Raw genomic sequence first — 16,702 nt, 5'->3', positions numbered from 1 at the left:
TTGCTCTAATTTCTATTGCTTTGAGAGACTGACCTGAGAAAATATTCATGATGTTGATGTTAGAGAGCCTTAAGTCTTGACGTACTAGCTACCCTCAGGGTATCTGTAACTGAAGTAATGATTTTTTATTTAAAGCTGAGGAATAAATATTGAACTATAATATTTGTGATGGAAGAGAGAATTTGGGAGATAAACCAGCCAAGTAATAAACCAGGTACTGGTGAGACGAGTCCTGTTCACAATGTAAAGTGGATGCTGTGGGGTTAGGTGGGTCCATCCACAGGAAGTGTTGACATTGCGACGTTACATAGTCAGTGTCGCTACTTGCCGTCTAGACTTTGGGGTTCGTGCTGTTTGCCTTTGAGGAGTTTTCAGGCTCTTGAACTAAACTTGTGATTCTTCTCTCACCATTTTATGCCCAATAAACACTGGTTCCTAAGGCTCACGCCACCCAACAGGAGGGGAGCCCCAGGCACAGGGATGTGCCCGTGGTCACCCAAGGCCAGCTGTAAAATGGCTCAGAAAACAGGAAGCGCTCCTGTTGTCCTCACCTCGGTGCAAGCCCTGCCCTCATCACTGAAACACCTCACATTTGCATCATCTCTAGAATGGGAGGATTTGCCCATAAACCCAAGTCTTCGGAGTTGAACAGACCAAGGGGGGACGTAGAGAGCCCCTCTTCGTTACTAGCCTCTTAAAAAGTCTTCAGTCATTATATGGCGAAGCTCCTTAAAAAACCCCAAAGACTTAATCTGAAAGTCATGTTAGAATCTTGCTACTTTGTATTTTCCACTCCCAGGTTTCCGGATCCCAAGAGTAATTTTTATTCTGACTCTGGGAATGCTGAACAACACAGGCCATTGGATTCCTAACAAGGCATCTGCCCCTCGTCCTCCAAATTCATGAGAGAACCTTCCCCTCTCGCCCCTTGAATAGAGCAGCAGCTGCCGACTCGAGAGCCCTGGGGAAGGAGTGATTGTCTTCCACTTGGTGGAGACACCCAGAGGACAAGGCCGCTGAGTTCATAATCGATTTCACTGCCCTGCGGGCTCTCGGCAGCCCAGGGCCAGCAGTGAGGCAGGAGAATGGGGCCGATGAGCTGGACTCCTTTACGACTCCTGTTTCATGGACTCATTCTGAGCCAGGAGGACAGAAAGCGGCTTGAGCCCTGCCTGGGTGTCTCTTCCTTTTAGACATAAAATATACCTGCAAACAGCAGGCAGGCCTGTGCTGTGGCTGCCCCCCAGCCCCTCCTCCCCTCTCCCCCCTCAACCTGGCTCTTGACAACCTGAGCTATGAATCACATCCTCTTTTCCTCTGCAGCCTTTGAACACGTTGTTCATGCACCTCTTTGTGGCCGTGGATGAGTATTCTGTTGGCTGCTGCAAAGAGATTATTCGGTGAGTAACACGGGGCGTGGGGGGTGGGGAGACCAGGAGCAGCATTGTAGACAAGACAGGTTCATGTCTCTGTGGATTGTTAAAAAATTTTTTTTTTTTCTGTTTTTCAGGGCTGCACCTGCGGCATATGGAAGTTCCCAGCCTGGGAGTTGAATCAGAGCTGCAGCTGCCGGCTGCACCACAGCCACAGCAACTCGGGATCTGAGCTGCATTTGCAGCCTACGCCACAGCTTTTGGCACCATCGGCTCTTTAACCCACGGAGCGAGGCCAGGGATCAAACCTGCATCCTCGTGGATACCAGTTGGGTTCTTAACCCGCTGAGCCACAACAGGAACTCCAGTTAAAAGATATTTTTTTAACGGATGTGAAATTCTTTGAGGTGTTCAATTGCCTTGTACCTTGGCTGTATTAAAGCATTTACTTTCAGCAGTGGTGCTATTTCTGAAAGAAAACCATCCTTCCTTTGAATGGACACTCCTTCTGTACATACCTTTAAGTGCCAGGCCTGCAGTTTTTTAAAAAAATGACTTGGCATAAGTAAGGGAGGAGAGAAAGTCACAGGCCTTCCTCAATCTTATCCTTAGAAATGTTTGAAGGACAGGCTACAGAGGCATCCTGAGTAACGACGTGTGGAAACAGGATCCCTGGGGCTCCCGCAATGAATCTCTGACACAGACATTAGGGGGGTGGTGGCCTCAACCTCAAGTCACTTTGTAACGTCACACCAGACCATCCAGATGCCAGGTCAAAGGTTAATCTCAGCAGAAATCTGGTGTGTCACATGGACATGGTGACTCGATTCTCTATATCTCCATGGAACAGATAGGAAAAGGGTCATTTGGACTCCAAGGAGGAGCAGAGAAAAAGGGGAGTCACCTTGAAGATATTCTTGCCTTTGTAGGCAGAGCGCAAAGCAGCGCAGGTGGGTCTTGGTGCCTCATTTTTTTTTTTCTCTTTCTTTCTTTTTGGTCTTTTAGGGCTGCACCTATGGCACATGGGAGTTCCTGGGCTAGGGATCAAAATGGAGCTGTAGCCTCAGCAATGCCACAACTACGCCAGATCCTAGCCACACCTGAGACCTATGCTGCAGCTTTCGGCAACACCAGGTCCTTAACTCACTGAGAAAGGCCAGAATTTGGGCCTGCATCCTCATGGATACTGTCAGGTACTTAATCCATGGAGCCACCATGGGAATTCCCTGGGCACCTAGTTTTTGCGGTGAAGCCATTTGTCTCAATCAGGTACTGTTAAAGGCTTGCCTTGTTAATGCCTATCCCCTCTCTTTCCCTGGCCAGGACCGTGTTTAAGGCAGTGCCAGACCTGCACTTCATCTTTCTCATCGTGCCATCCTACATGAGCCTCGGTAAGCCCCCTCTATGGCCTCCTGGGCCAGGGGCTAATGTGGGAAATTCTCGCTTAACATGGGGCTTCAGGGAATGGGACCTGGTCTCCAGGTCCTAAAAGTATACTGTGCCCACTATTTTTATTTTTATTCCTTTATTTAGTCTTTTTAGGGCCTCATCCACAGCATATGGAGGTTCCCAGGCTAGGGGTCAAATTGGAGCTGTAGCCACTGGCCTACACCACAGCCACAGCAATGCAGGATCCGAGCCGTGTCTGTGACCTACACCACAGCTCACGGCAATGCTGGATCCTTAACCCACTGAGCGAGGCCAGGGATCGAACCTGCATCCTCATGGATGCTAGTCAGATTGCTTTCCGCTGAGCCACGACAGGAACGTCTACCATGCCAGTTTTATTATAACAATTCAAACACCATTTAGAATGGAAACGGCATTTGTTCTTCAGTCCTAAAGTTACTCCTTGGTAAAACAAGGGTGCATTTCTTTGTCTCCGTGATTTAGGCTCGACTCTCATAACCGTGTTCAACCAAGTGGGGAACATCCCGAGTCTGGTGTATGACGAGGACTTCACTGTGCATGTCTGTCACAGGCACAGCCACTACCCGCAGCTGTATATCCGCAAAGCCAGGTAGGGTTGGAGCCAGGCCTTTTGTTACCTGACCATTACCCGCATCGTGACCTTACAAGGAGCTTTGAAGTTGCCAGTTCTTTGTGTAAGTGCTTATGGCTCGAAGGCAATGCTATATTACCCAGAAGCCTTACTTCATTCGGAGGTGTTTACAGCTCCACCTGATGATGGTATTTGCAATGCTGAGTATCTGATGAGGCTGATTTGGTGCTGTGTAGATGCATTTACCACTTAAGGGTTCTCGAAAACACATAACCCTTGGCCCCCACAATGAGTGCAATAACTTTCCAATGAAAGAAACATCAGAATGAGGGGAGTTCCCGTCATGGCGTACTGGTTCACGAATCCAACTAGGAACCATGAGGTTGCGGGTTCAATCCCTGGCCTTGCTCTGTGGGTTAAGGATCCAGCGTTGCCGTGAGCCGTGGTGTAGGTCGCAGACACAGGTTGGATCCCGCGTTGCTGTGGCTCTGATGTAGTCTGGCAGCTACAGCTCCGATTAGACCCCTAGCCTGGGAACCTCCATATGCCACGGGAGCAGCCCTAGAAAAGGCAAAAAGACAAAAAGACAAAAAAAAAAGAAACATCAAAATGTATCCACCTATTTGGATTTCCCAATAAAGCCCACCTGTTTACTGGAATTCAGTGAATGAGGATTCTGTTGACCCCAGTGAGGCAAGGCCTTTACCATCCACAGCCCACATGACATGCCGTGAGGGGCAGCTATCTTAAGGCTATGGCTGGGGCAGGTTGTTTTCTAAAGAAGGCCCTCTCCTGTCCTGCCTGCTCTCCTGTCCTGTGGTCTTGCCACTCTCCTCATCAGGAGCTGGGGGCCCTCTCTTCATGAATCTGGGTGCGTTGTGACTGCCTTGGCCCACACAGGGTGGTGGAGGGGATGCTTTGTGACTTGGGAGGGTGGAAGGCTTCTGCCTGGTTCTCTTGGGCTGCTCACTGTGGAGAAATATGGAGGAGAAGTGTGACTGCCCTGAGACCACTGTGCCAGAGAGGCTGCAAGTGGGTGGTAGGTCCATGGCCCCGATGGGCTCCCGCGGATGGCATCAACCGACAGCGTGTGGATGCGCAGCCGGGGAGGGCCCCCCCACCCCCTGTGCCTGAAGCCCAGCTGACCTCTGACTGCATCCACCTGCGCTGTGTGTATTTTGGAGAAAGGAGGACAGAGAGGGATGAAGACAGCTGCATACAACCCCCAACCCCCCAAATTTCAATGTCCATCAGCAAGTAAATATTCTCAAACTGTGGTGCATGTGGATACTACTCAGCGATGAAGTGGAATAAATACATATATCCACAGCCGCATGGCTCCATCTCAGAAAACTCATGCTGAATGAAAGAAGGCAGACGTAGAAACAGATCATGTACTGTTGATCTCACTTTTCTGATGGAAGAACAGCCAAGACTCAGCTGTAGAGGCAGAAGTCAGATCAGTGGTTGCCTCCAGTGGAGGGAAGAGTGATGTTGGGAGGGACATGATGGGGTGACAGTGCCCTGTGTATGGATTGGGGTGCATGCAGCTGTCAGAACGCATCAAACTTCCCTCTTAATATCTATGCATTTTACACTATGGTGTTCTACCTCAGAGAAGTATAAAAGAAAAGAGGCTTCCTAAAGAAGGCAGCCTCTGGGAGTTGCTGTCGTGGGGCAGTGGTTAACGAATCCAACTAGGAACCATGAGGCTGCGGGTTCGATCCCTGGCCTTGCTCACCAGGTTAAGGATCTGGTGTTGCCATGAGCTGTGGTGTGGGTCACAGACACAGCTTGGATCCCGCATTGTTGTGACTGTGGTATAGGCTGGCGGCTACAGCTCCAATTAGACCCCTAGCCTGAGAACCTCCGTATGCCGTGGGAGTGGCCCTGGAAAAGGCAAAAAACAAAACAAAACAAAACAACAACAACAACAACAACAAAAAAAAAAACAAAAAAAAAGAAGAAGGTAGCCTCTGAACCTGGTCAGGAAGGATGGGCAGAGTTCACCCAGATGGACAGAATGGGCAAAGGCAGGAAGCACCTGGAATGTCTCTTCCCAGGCAGGTGGGCAGGTATGAGGAAGAGCAGACCACCAGAGAGCAGAGGAAGAACTGTAATGAGAAGGCTGTAACTTGGAGCCAGTGGGGAGCACTGAAGAAACGCGTGGTATAGGCTGTATGTTAAAAAAATAAAATAAAAACAACTGCTCTTCATGTGGTTGGTAACTTGAGGGGAGGAGCACAGAACCGTCTGGCCAAGAATGAGGGTGGCTGGAGTTCAGGCAGTGACAAGTCCAAGAGGTCCAGGTGGGGGACGATTCAGGGCAGGTGCATAAATGCAAAGAAAAGTTTGAGAGGGACAGTGGGGTTTGGTTGCCAGCCGGATGGAGAAGTTGAAGGATGAGAATGTGTTAATGGTGACCTGGGGTTTTCTCATTTAGGAGAGATGGTAAGTTCATTAACCGAAAGTAGAAACAATAGCTAGATGGACAGCAGACAGTTGGAAATACGTGTCCTCTCATGAGTGAGGAGATCTCGAGAATAAAGGGGATGGTCTAGTGGATGGGAGAATTTAAAGTGAAAATGCTAAGGACTAGAGCAGAATTTTGAAAGATAAAAATGAGCTGTTAATGATAATAAAGCAAACTGGCGGAGAGAGGAGTGTTGCAAAGTCAAAGACTCCTAAAGTGGCAGAGTGACATATGGAAATCAAATAATTTGAGTACAAAAAAGAAACAGTTGAGTTTGGAAATTTAAAAGACATGGATGAGATGAATAAAACTGATGAACTACCATCCAAACTGTCCAAGGACAAAAAAAAAGGAGAGGACATATTACCAATATCAGGATTGAAAGAGGTGATATCACTTCATACCCTACAGACATCAAAAGGATAAGGGAATATGACAGCATCTCTATACAGTCAACAGTTTAAATAAAATGGGGGCAATTCTTTGAAAAACACAAACTACCAAAACTCATTTTAAAAATAACAATAACTGGAATAATTCTATATCTATTAAAGAAAAGTCAGGTGAACTTTGGGTGAACAGGCAGGTGGCTGCCTCCCTGACACTGGCCTTTCCCCCAGCCTCCAGCCTCACCCCCACCCAGCCCTGATTTTCTTCTTCTCCTTTCATTATAAAAGGATTCACAAGTAGGTTGTTTTTAAAATTATGTTATGAGAAATTTCCATATTTTAATTTCTCAAGATCTTGTAAGTAGTCTCACAATTGCTGTAACTTGTCTTCATTTCATTTAAAAATCTCATTTTTTACAACCCCTATGAAAACAGTATGGAGGTACCTTAGAAAACTATATATAGAACTACCATATGACCCAGCAATCCCACTCTTGGGCATATATCCAGACAAAACTTTCCTTGAAAAAGACACATGCACCTGTATGTTCATTGCAGCACTATCCACAATAGCCAAGGCATGGAAACAACCTAAATGTCCATCAACAGATGAATGGATTAAAAAGATGTGGTATATATACACAATGGAATTCTACTCAGCCATTGAAAAAGAAGAAAATAATCATATGCAGCAACATGGATGGATCTAGAGACTCTCATACTAAGTGAAGTAAATCGGAAAGACAAAGACAAACACCATATGATATCACTTATATCTGAAATCTAATATACAGCACACATGAACCTTTCCACAGAAAAGAAAATCATGGATGTGGAGAACAGACTTGTGGTTGCCAAGGGGGAGGGGGAAGGAGGGGGATGGACTGGGAATTTGGGGTTAATAGGTATTAATTGTAATAATTAATATTAATAGTAATAATAATATTGCCTTTGGAATGGATAAGCAATGAGATCCTGCTGTATAGCACTGGGAACTCTATCTAGTCACTTATGATGGAGCATGATAATGTGAGAAAAAAGAATGTATATATGTATGTGTGACTGGGTCACCTTGCTGTACAGTAGAAAATTGACAGAACACTGTAAACCAGCTATAATGGAAAAAAATAATGATTATAAAATAAATAAAAATAAAAATCTCTCTTTTTCTGCCATTTGCTAAATTTGTGGGATGGGCTTATTTAATAAAATGAATTATATTTTCCAGTCAAAAAATTTTAAAGTAAAAATTACTCATTGTTTCATTCTTCTATGTGAATATATAAGTACACATACATATGCAAGTAAATATGTGTATTCATTCTCTCTATATATATACATGCACACATATATGTATATAGCCATGATAATGCGTTTTGTTAATCGTATTTTCCTCTTGATACAGCAACTTGTGCTTTTTCCAGATCAGTTTTGTTCTTTTTCATGGCTGTATGGTATTTTACCATGTGGCTCTACTATAATTCATTTAATTATTCTTTATTGATGGGAATTTGTCCTTTTTTTTTCCTTTAACAAGTAATGCGGTAGTAAACCAGCCTTGTACATGTATCTTCAAGCACTCACGCTGTTTTTGTCTGTAGTATAGATAGCCAAAAGTAGAATTTCTGGGCAAGGTTGTATTAAATACTAAAATTTAAAAATAGATATTACCAAATTATTCAGTCAAAATAATCATGTCAATTTATATTTTAACCGAGAGTCTTATTTTCTTGCACTTTCACCAATGCTGGATGCTTCAGTTATTAAAATCATCTCCAAGAGTTCCCACTGTGGCTCGGTGGGTTAAGAATCCGACATAGCCTCTGGGAGGATGTGGGTTCGAATTCTGGCCTTGCTCAGTGGGTTAAGGATCCAGCATTGCTGCAAGCTGAGGCATAGTTTGCAGATGTGGCTTGGATCTGGTGTTGCTGTAGCTGTGGTATAGTCTGGCAGCTGCAGCTCTGATTCGACTCCTAGCCCAGGAACTTCCATATGCTTCAGGCACAGCCATAGAAAAATAAAATAAAAATAAATAAATTTGTTTAAAAAAAAAAAACCCATCACCAGTCTATTAGATTAAAACCTCATTTTGTTACCTTAATTTGCATGTATTTAAATATTTGTGGGTTTCAGTGCCATTTTACAGGTTCTAGCTTAAGTGAATATAATAGTTACATTTAAGATAATCTCCATTTTAGGAATTATCCAGATGATGATTAAACATGTGTATGCCAAGTAGAAAGTCCTTTAGGAGAGGGTAGAGCGGAATGGGTTTCAGTTAGGTAGGCACATTTCCAGATCATCTTCTTTGCTTACTAGATCACCAGTTTATTATAAAAGGATGTAACTCAGGAGCAGTCAGGTGGATGAGATACGCAGGCCAAGGTGTGAGGGAGGGGCTCAGAGCTTCCATGCCCTCTCCAGGCCCCCCACTCTCCCCACACCCCCATGCATTCACCAACCCGGAAGCTCTGTATTTTCTGTGTGGGCAGTATACGAAGTTTGGATTGTGGGAATTGTCATTTTCTTGAGGAATTTTAAAGCTTACGTACTTTTTAATGTAGATATTCAGCAAGACATTATTAGTAATAGAATATTGTGTATAAACCTAGTGCTGAAACTGACATATACCAGAGGCAGCCTATCTCAGAATCACCTGTTTCTAGGGTGGGGGATGAGTGGAATAGGTGAGGGAGATCAAGGGGTAAAACTTCCAGTTATTAAAAAACAAATGAGTCATGGGAGGGCAAAATCATTGATTTCTTTCATCCTTTGGAAAGTAAGTGGCATCTTTGCTAACTTAGTTGCTAATGCCCCACTATTATTTCAGGATGTAGGTTGCTGGGGAGATCAGATGTAGAATGTGCCCAGCCCAGGGCTGGCTCCTAGAAGCATGGTCTCCCCCATTCTCTCGTTTCTACTTCCTCTTCCTTCCTTTCCCCTGTGAAAACTTGAGTGTTATGAACTCTGACCTTCAAGCAGACAGGCTGGCCTGGCCTGAATGGAAACTCCTGATTCCTTTCCCCAAGGCCTTTGCTTATTCAGCCTCTGAGGGTGAAAATGTCCTGCTTGTCCAGAAAATCTGCAAGAAGCTAATCACCAGAGGGGTATAGTCCTGGTGGTAAAGAGATGACAGTGTCCCGGAGTTCCTGTCGTGGCTCAGTGGTTAACGAATCCGACTAAGAACCATGAGGTTGTGGGTTCGATGCCTGGCCTTGCTCAGTGGTTAAGGATCCCGCCTTGCCGTGAGCCGTGGTGTAAGTTGCAGATGCTGCTCAGATCCCGAGTTGCTGTGGCTCTGGCGTAGGCTTGGCAGTTACAGCTCCGATTAGACCCCTAGCCTGGGAACCTCCATAAGCTGCGGGTGCAGCCCTAGAAAAGGCAAGAAGACAAAAAAAAAAAAAAAGAGATGACACAGTGTTCTTTGGAATGAGGAAGGGATATTTATAAAAAGACAGTTCAATGTATAGTATCAAAGGTAGAGGTCCTTAGGTCGTTGTGATGATTGATGAAAGGGAAGTGTGACACGTTTTGAGAGGTCTCTGTCCACAGTGCTCAAATTTGATTTGATACTTGAAATTCGGGTGTCTGGAAAACATGGACAGTCTCCCTCCTTAAAGATGCAGGAAAAAACACACTTCAGAGGTCAGATGGGTGTGGCCATGGGCCTCTTTTCTCTTGTTTCCCCCACATTTAGTTTTTGGCATCTGTTTCATCCGTAGTTACTTGCACTGATAATTAATGGTGAAGAACACACTTCTTAAGACATTAAACCAGTGAAGGGTTTGGGGATGTAATTATCCTTCTGCCATTCACCTAGCAACATATTCAGAGCCAGCGAATTAACGCTGTAATCCCCAGTCCTGTTTCTTTGATTTTCCCATGTGGAAAATTTTGCTGTCATCTGCCCCTCTCCTTAGACACTAATTATTGAAGTTACTGTTCTGTATGTTGCAAAATACAGGAAATAAAGCATAGTTGCTTCTAGGCACACCTTTATAACCTATAATGGGCCTGTTATTCATCCGTGGTGAATCTGAGATGTTTTCAGATTTAGAAACGATTGGAATGGTCTTTCTTGGGGCAGAGCCTCCCTTTTTCAAGAAATGGGAGAGGACTCACCAAGGAAAGGATTGTGTGCTGTCATTCAGTGTTGTAAAGAAGTTTAACATTTCCTTCATGGAATACTGCCTTTTTGCTATTAACAAAAATTAAGTTAGGTCAGTATTCTTTGCAATTTAAAATAGATGAAAAGACTTAGAACTTTAAAAGTTAGATTGGTGGTTTTTAAATGCTAACATCTTACCCTTTAAGGCAGTTATTTTTATTAAGCATTTGATAGTCTCCTGCTTTTTTAGGAATCCACTTAAGTTTTACTTCTGAGCAATTTCATGTAAATGAACACTCTAATGCTTAAGGTAGCCTAAATCATTCAGAAAGAAGTGTAGAGCAATTAGGAATTTCATCACTGGTTTTGTTGAGTCCTGATAAGTAACCCAGAAATAGAATTTGGTTCACAGTCCAACCGGGGTGATGGTGTGCCAATGTAGACTTTGTATCAGATCCCAGTGGTGTAAGTGGCAGGGGCCTCCTATTGGTCTCGAATGTGTTTTTAAAGTCAGCAAGAGTTTCAAATCCTCCATACCTTGTAAAATCATAACATTTTCCAATGAGTAGGAGCTAAATAGGTCCAAAACCCATTTAAAAAAATTTTTTTTCCTTTTGTCTTTTTAGGATGGCCCCTGGGGAATATGGAGGTTCCCAGCCTACAACACAGCCACAGCAATGCGGGATCTGAACTGCATCTGAGACCTACACCACAGCTCATAGCAATGCCGGATCCTTAACCCACTGAGCAAGGCCAGGGATTGAACTGAGTCCTCATGGATCCTAGACAGGTTCATTAGCCACTGATCGATAACAGGAACGCCCCATTTTAAAGTTTTAAATGGAGGAGTCCCCGGGTGGCTCAGTGGATTAAGGATCCAGTGTTATCACTGCTGTGGCTCAGGTTGCTACTGTGGCACAGGATCAATCCCTGGCATGGGTTTGATCCCTGGCCCCAGAACATCCAAGGAAAAAGAAAGAAGTTTTGATTGGAATATGTAGTTTCGAAATGATGGATTTAATTTTCTTAAGGAATACCACTAGAGGTCACAAGAGATCTTGGAAAGAAAAAGGCACTTTGTTTTACTCAACTGAATCAAAAGAGAAATCTAGTTGGTACCCACTTTAGGTTCTCCAACCCCAACCCAAAATTGAAACTATCCATGGAAGGGTTGGTTTAAGCAAAATGTACAACATTCCTTTTTTTTTTTTTTTTTGCTTTTTAGAGCTGCACCCATGGCATATAGAAGTTCCCAGACTGGGGGGTCAAGTCAGAGCTACAGCTGCCGACCTACGCCACAGCCATAGCAACATAGGACCCGAGCTGTGTCTGTGACCTATACCACAGCTCATGGCAACACTGGATCCTTAACCTACTGAGTGAGGCCAGGGATTGAGCCCGCATCCTCATGGATACTAGTCAGATTCAGTTTCACTGTGCCACTACGAGAACTCCTGTATGGCATTCTTTAGCACTCACTAAACTGGATTATCTTAATTTTTTCCCTATTCATTTATTTCTTAAAGCATATGCATACATATATACACACTCTCTCAGTCTTGAAGAAATACAGTATTTATGGGATTTAAAGTGACATCAGAACCACTTTTTCAAGGGTACATTGTTAAGTCTAGGTAATGAAATGCAGATCCTTTCTTGTTATGGAAGATACCCTCACACAGGAGAGAGGAGGCTGTGCCAGTATTCTCATCACAAAGATGGGCTCTGCCATTGCCACGGCCTCTAAGCATGAACTTTCCACTTTTGAATGCACAGTGGTTTCTTTTCTGGCAAGGAAACAACCTGTGCTTTGTGCCTCGAAGGAAGCCACCTGTAGGTTTCCCTCTAGGATTATGATTCTTCAGGAGTGGTCAGGATATTGAAAGGGTCCAATTGCCACCAAGAGGTGGTGCCAGCCTGCCGGGCAGGTGTTGTGGGGTCCAGCATCTGCTGTTCCTTGAAATCCCCACTCCCTGACATAGTGGAGGTGATGGAGTTTCTCTTTCCTTCTTTCCAGCTCCCAAGAAGCCAGCAAGAGCCACCAGGACCCCGTCATCCTTCACCTTGCCTTCTCCTGGGTTCACAGGACACCCAGGCCCCAAGGGAGGTATCCTGAGAGGCTGTTGATTTTCGTCAGCTTTGGCTCCCACCCCATTTTTCATCTGGCACATTGCTCAGAGTCCAGTGGACACTTAGGGGGCCTGAGTGATCAAATAGTTTCTATAGGATAGACCTTTTGTTGCCTCCTAACAAGTTAAAATATTCTAGCAGGGGAGGGATAAATGAGGGGGGTGGGATTAACATGTACACATTACTGTATATAAAATAGATAACTGGCGAGGACCTATGACTTAGCACAGGGAACTATACTCAATATTTTGTAAAAACCTATAATGGAAAAGAATCTGAAGAAGAATATATATATATGAATATATATGTATAACTGAATCACTGTGCTGTACATCTGAAACTAACATGCTATTTTACTTCAGCTAGAATTGTCGAAAAAGCTACCCTCATAATCTGTAAAAACTAAACAACAAAGAAAATCCTATAACCAAGCACATTAAGATGCACATTGTTGCCTCCTCCAAGCCATGTGCCGGAGGCAAGCCACCACGGAAGGTGGCTGTCCACTCAGAGCATGGTGTCACCCCCGTGGGACTTGGTGCTGGCCCACTCTAACCCCCCATGGTCATCACCACTGAAACGCTGGGGGTCACAGAGGTGCCAGGCAGGTGGCCCTGCTGTGCCCAGCAACTTCACAGAAAGTTGAGGCTCTCCCCCCACCCCCCCACCCCACCCCCAGAGTGGCAGGCGGTGCTCAAGTCTAAACACTTTGCCCAATGAATTGTTTTCTAGCCGGGGTGTTTTGTTTCCGTGGGGCTGGACTTTGTCAGATGCCATTTGAGACTCTGCGAGGCTGATGTCATACTTGATCATTAGCGCTGGGGCTGATGCAAGACTGTAGATCGTCCATTACCCTAAGGAATGCATTTAGCAGAGCAAGTTCCTCCTTCTTCATTTTAGGGAAGGACTTAAGGGAGAGACTCTTCAGAACTCCATGACTTGGATGTTTTTTTCTTCTTTGTCCCAGAAGAATTAGTAGTGAGATGTGGTTATGGATCAGTTTGCTAATGCGCTGCCAAGAGCTCCCAGTCAGGCTTATGGCCCTGGGTCCTTCTGAACCTTTTTCCTGATTTTTATACCAGGAAGTAGTACCCCTATGTCCCATCACATAGATTAAAGCCCATGGTACATACTTGATTTGGGGGGGGGGGTCATCTCTGTGTGCTAGCTGTCTTGGTCCACTTAAAATGATGAGGATATTATTTTCACATAATTCAAAATAATGATCTCAGTAAATACTGATATAGTCTTTTATTTATTTTTTTATTATTTATTTTTGGCCACACCTGCGGCATATAGAAGTTCCCAGGCCAGGGATAGAATCCTAGCCGCAGATGCGTGTCCAGATCATTAACCCACTGAGCTCGGCCAGGGACCAAACCCACACCACTGCAGAGACAATGCCAGACTCTTAACCTGCTGTGCCGCAGTGGGAACTCCAGTGGGCTTTTATTTTTGGCAAGATATTTGAAAATGGATTTGTTGGCTATTCTCTCCTAGAATCCGGTTGTTTTTTTTTTTTTAACCAGTATACCACAGGGCTTTTTTTTTTTTTTTTTTTTTGTCTTTTTAGGGCCACACCTGAGGCATATGGAGGTTCCCAGGCTAGAGGTTGAGTGGGAGCTGTAGACGCTGGCCTGCGCCACAGCTACAGCAATGCCAGATCCAAGCCTCGTCTGTGCCCTACACCACAGCTCATGGCAGCACTGGATCCTTAAGCCACTGAATGAGGCCAGGGATCAAACCTGTGTCCTCATGGATACTAGTCAGATTTGTTTCTTCTGAGCCACAATGGGAACTCTGTACAGGGCTTTTTTTTTACAGAGAAAAGCCACCTGTGTTAGCAGGGCCCCTTTGCAGGTTGTTTTAGGGGAAGTAAGGGGTTTCTGGAATGCAGTGGGCCTTTTTGGCTCAAGTGGTATCAGAGGGGGGTGCTTGTGAAGTCTCCCCATAGCAGATGCTGCCGGGGACTGACCGCCTGCCAGAGAGTGAACTTGAGGGCAGCCCGGAATCCCCGTGTTGGACCCTCTCACTCTCTCTGTCCCTGCCCTTGTGCAGATGAGAAACCAAGGCTTAGCACTGAGGTGACCCGGCAAGTTTCTTAGGCAGAAGAGCCAGAAGCCAAGTAGAGGGCCAGGAGCTGCCATCCGGGGCTGGGGGCTCACTCTCCAGAGGTGCCCCCTCAGGCCGTCAGCACACGTCAGACAAGCGGCCACCCCTGTTGTGTGCTCAGGGCCCCACCCGTGTTGGCCATCCCCATTGCACCTGTGCTGCAGGCTCCACTGTGTGCAGGTGTCAAAGGTCAACAGAGCCAGATGCTGGTGAGGACAGATGTTAATCAGTAATAACATAACCACTGTGATAGGGAAAACATCCAGGGTGAACTGAACTCAACTGAGGTTTGTACCAAGGTAACTAGGCCTTTTGAAAAGAAAATGAGGGAAAATAAAGCCAACAAATAAGGAAATAATACTTTAGAAAGGAAAAACAGAGAAAATGAGGGAGTTGGGGGTCAGCAGGGTCTCAGTAGAGTCAGGGAAGTGAAAAATTACAGAAAGTGAAAAGGTGGGGTTGGTCCATGTGACTCCCATCAGAGTCGCTACCTGGACCTCATGGGAGTTAGGCTCCTACCTCCCACAGAGGCTGGGAGCAAACAGGAAATTCTTTTGGCAGCCTTGAGCTTTCTTATGCAGGCTCTTTTTTGTTTTTGTTTTGTTTTTTTTTTAATTATATTTTTGGCTGCACCTGCGGCACATGGAATTTTCCCTGGACAGGGTTCGAACCCATACTACAGCAGTGACCCAAGCCACAGTAGTGACAGTGTCTCAGGCAGGCACTTTAAGAGAGGTTAGGATCATTCTAGGAGTGTGGTTTTGAGCTGTTAGGAACTGTTAGTGTTTGTTCAAGTCTTTTTAGGCCAAGGTTCAGAAAAGGCTCCAAGTATCCTGGGCTAGAGTTTGGTCAAGGAAAGAGTCTTTGTCACTCATTGGGTGGAGCTGCTGGTAACATCAAAGAAACATATTAGAAGATAAAATGGGATGATGAACACAGCATAGTAATGAAATAAAGGGGAGGGGGATGAGGGTTAGTGCTCAAATAAGTTATACTATTAAAAAAATACAAATATGGAACATTTAAAAAAGAAAACTGGAGTTCCCTTTTGTGGTTCAGCAGAAATGAATCTGACTAGTATCCATGAGGACACGGGTTCGATCCCTGGCCTTTCTCAGTGGTTTAAGAATCCGGTGTTGCCATGAGCTGTGGTGTAGGTGCCAGACACAGCTCAGATCCCATGTTGCTGTGGCTGTGGTATAGGCTGGGGGCTACAGCTCCGATTTGACCCTGAACCTAGGACCCTCCATTAGCCGTGGGTGCAGCCCTAAAAGACAAAAAATAAAATAAAATAAAAATAAAAATAGAAAACTACTAGGAAAATGTGTAAGAACACCTTAGACAGGTGAAGAATACTAGACTTAATCCAGAATCTACTAAAAAGAAGAAAAGGAGGGTTAAATATGGCAGCAGAATGGGGGCCAAGGGCCACCTCACCATGCTGCCCCAAGCCCAGTTCTTGGGTCCTCCTGTCCCCCCACACTGGTGGTTGAGGTCACTGCAGAGGGTCCTGGGTAGGAGGTTTGAGGAGGATGTGCCCAGGACAGTGAGCAGAGCTTCGTTACCTTCAAAACAGTATTGCTCCCCCATCCATGAAAGTATAGATACATCTTAGGAATAGAAGGTACCCTGGGCCCCTGTTGGAGAAAGGCACAAACAAGCTTAAATATTCTTTATCATAGTAATTCCCAGAGTCTTTATAACTGTGACGATCCCCGAGGGAACCTATGGCAGGAAGGTGGTTTTAGAGGATTTCTTCTAAGGGGAGGAAGCAGAGCAATGTCACAGAAGGGCGTTCCTTGGAGCACGTTTAGGAGGTGCTGTGCCATCTATGACTGATGCTGCTGTGCACCCAGGGTGTGCCGAGTGTGTCCCCTTCGCCTGGACCATCTCCTCTCTCCTCCCCCACAGCTCCAGGTCTCCACGTAGCTTCCTCCTTGTGTCCCCATTCAGGTCTCGCACAGGTGTTCCTCCCTGACCCCTTGGCCCCGTCACTCTCCACCCCAAAGTAACTTACCACAATTTGAAATGTTTGCAGCGGCTTGTCTGCTACATTTTTGTTGTCTGTTCTTTCCTGTTCAAGGCAAGTTCATTTTGTGGGCGGCTGCCCTGCTC

The 16,702-nt window shown here is 45.3% G+C and overlaps 1 protein-coding gene across 1 annotated transcript in view; it reads left to right on the top strand.

The window, feature by feature from the left end:
* Positions 1 to 16,702, top strand: part of CFAP61 (cilia and flagella associated protein 61) — a 255,401-nt gene that overhangs the window by 16,339 nt on the left and 222,360 nt on the right. The window contains 3 exon segments of the mRNA XM_047771596.1: positions 1,324 to 1,400; positions 2,697 to 2,764; positions 3,267 to 3,393. Coding sequence (XP_047627552.1) covers positions 1,324 to 1,400; positions 2,697 to 2,764; positions 3,267 to 3,393 — 272 coding nt within the window.

The sequence above is a fragment of the Phacochoerus africanus genome, chromosome 3 (assembly GCF_016906955.1).
Source record: "Phacochoerus africanus isolate WHEZ1 chromosome 3, ROS_Pafr_v1, whole genome shotgun sequence".
NCBI classification, from domain to species: Eukaryota; Metazoa; Chordata; class Mammalia; order Artiodactyla; family Suidae; genus Phacochoerus; species Phacochoerus africanus.
This window is presented reverse-complemented; position numbering and strand designations above follow the sequence as displayed.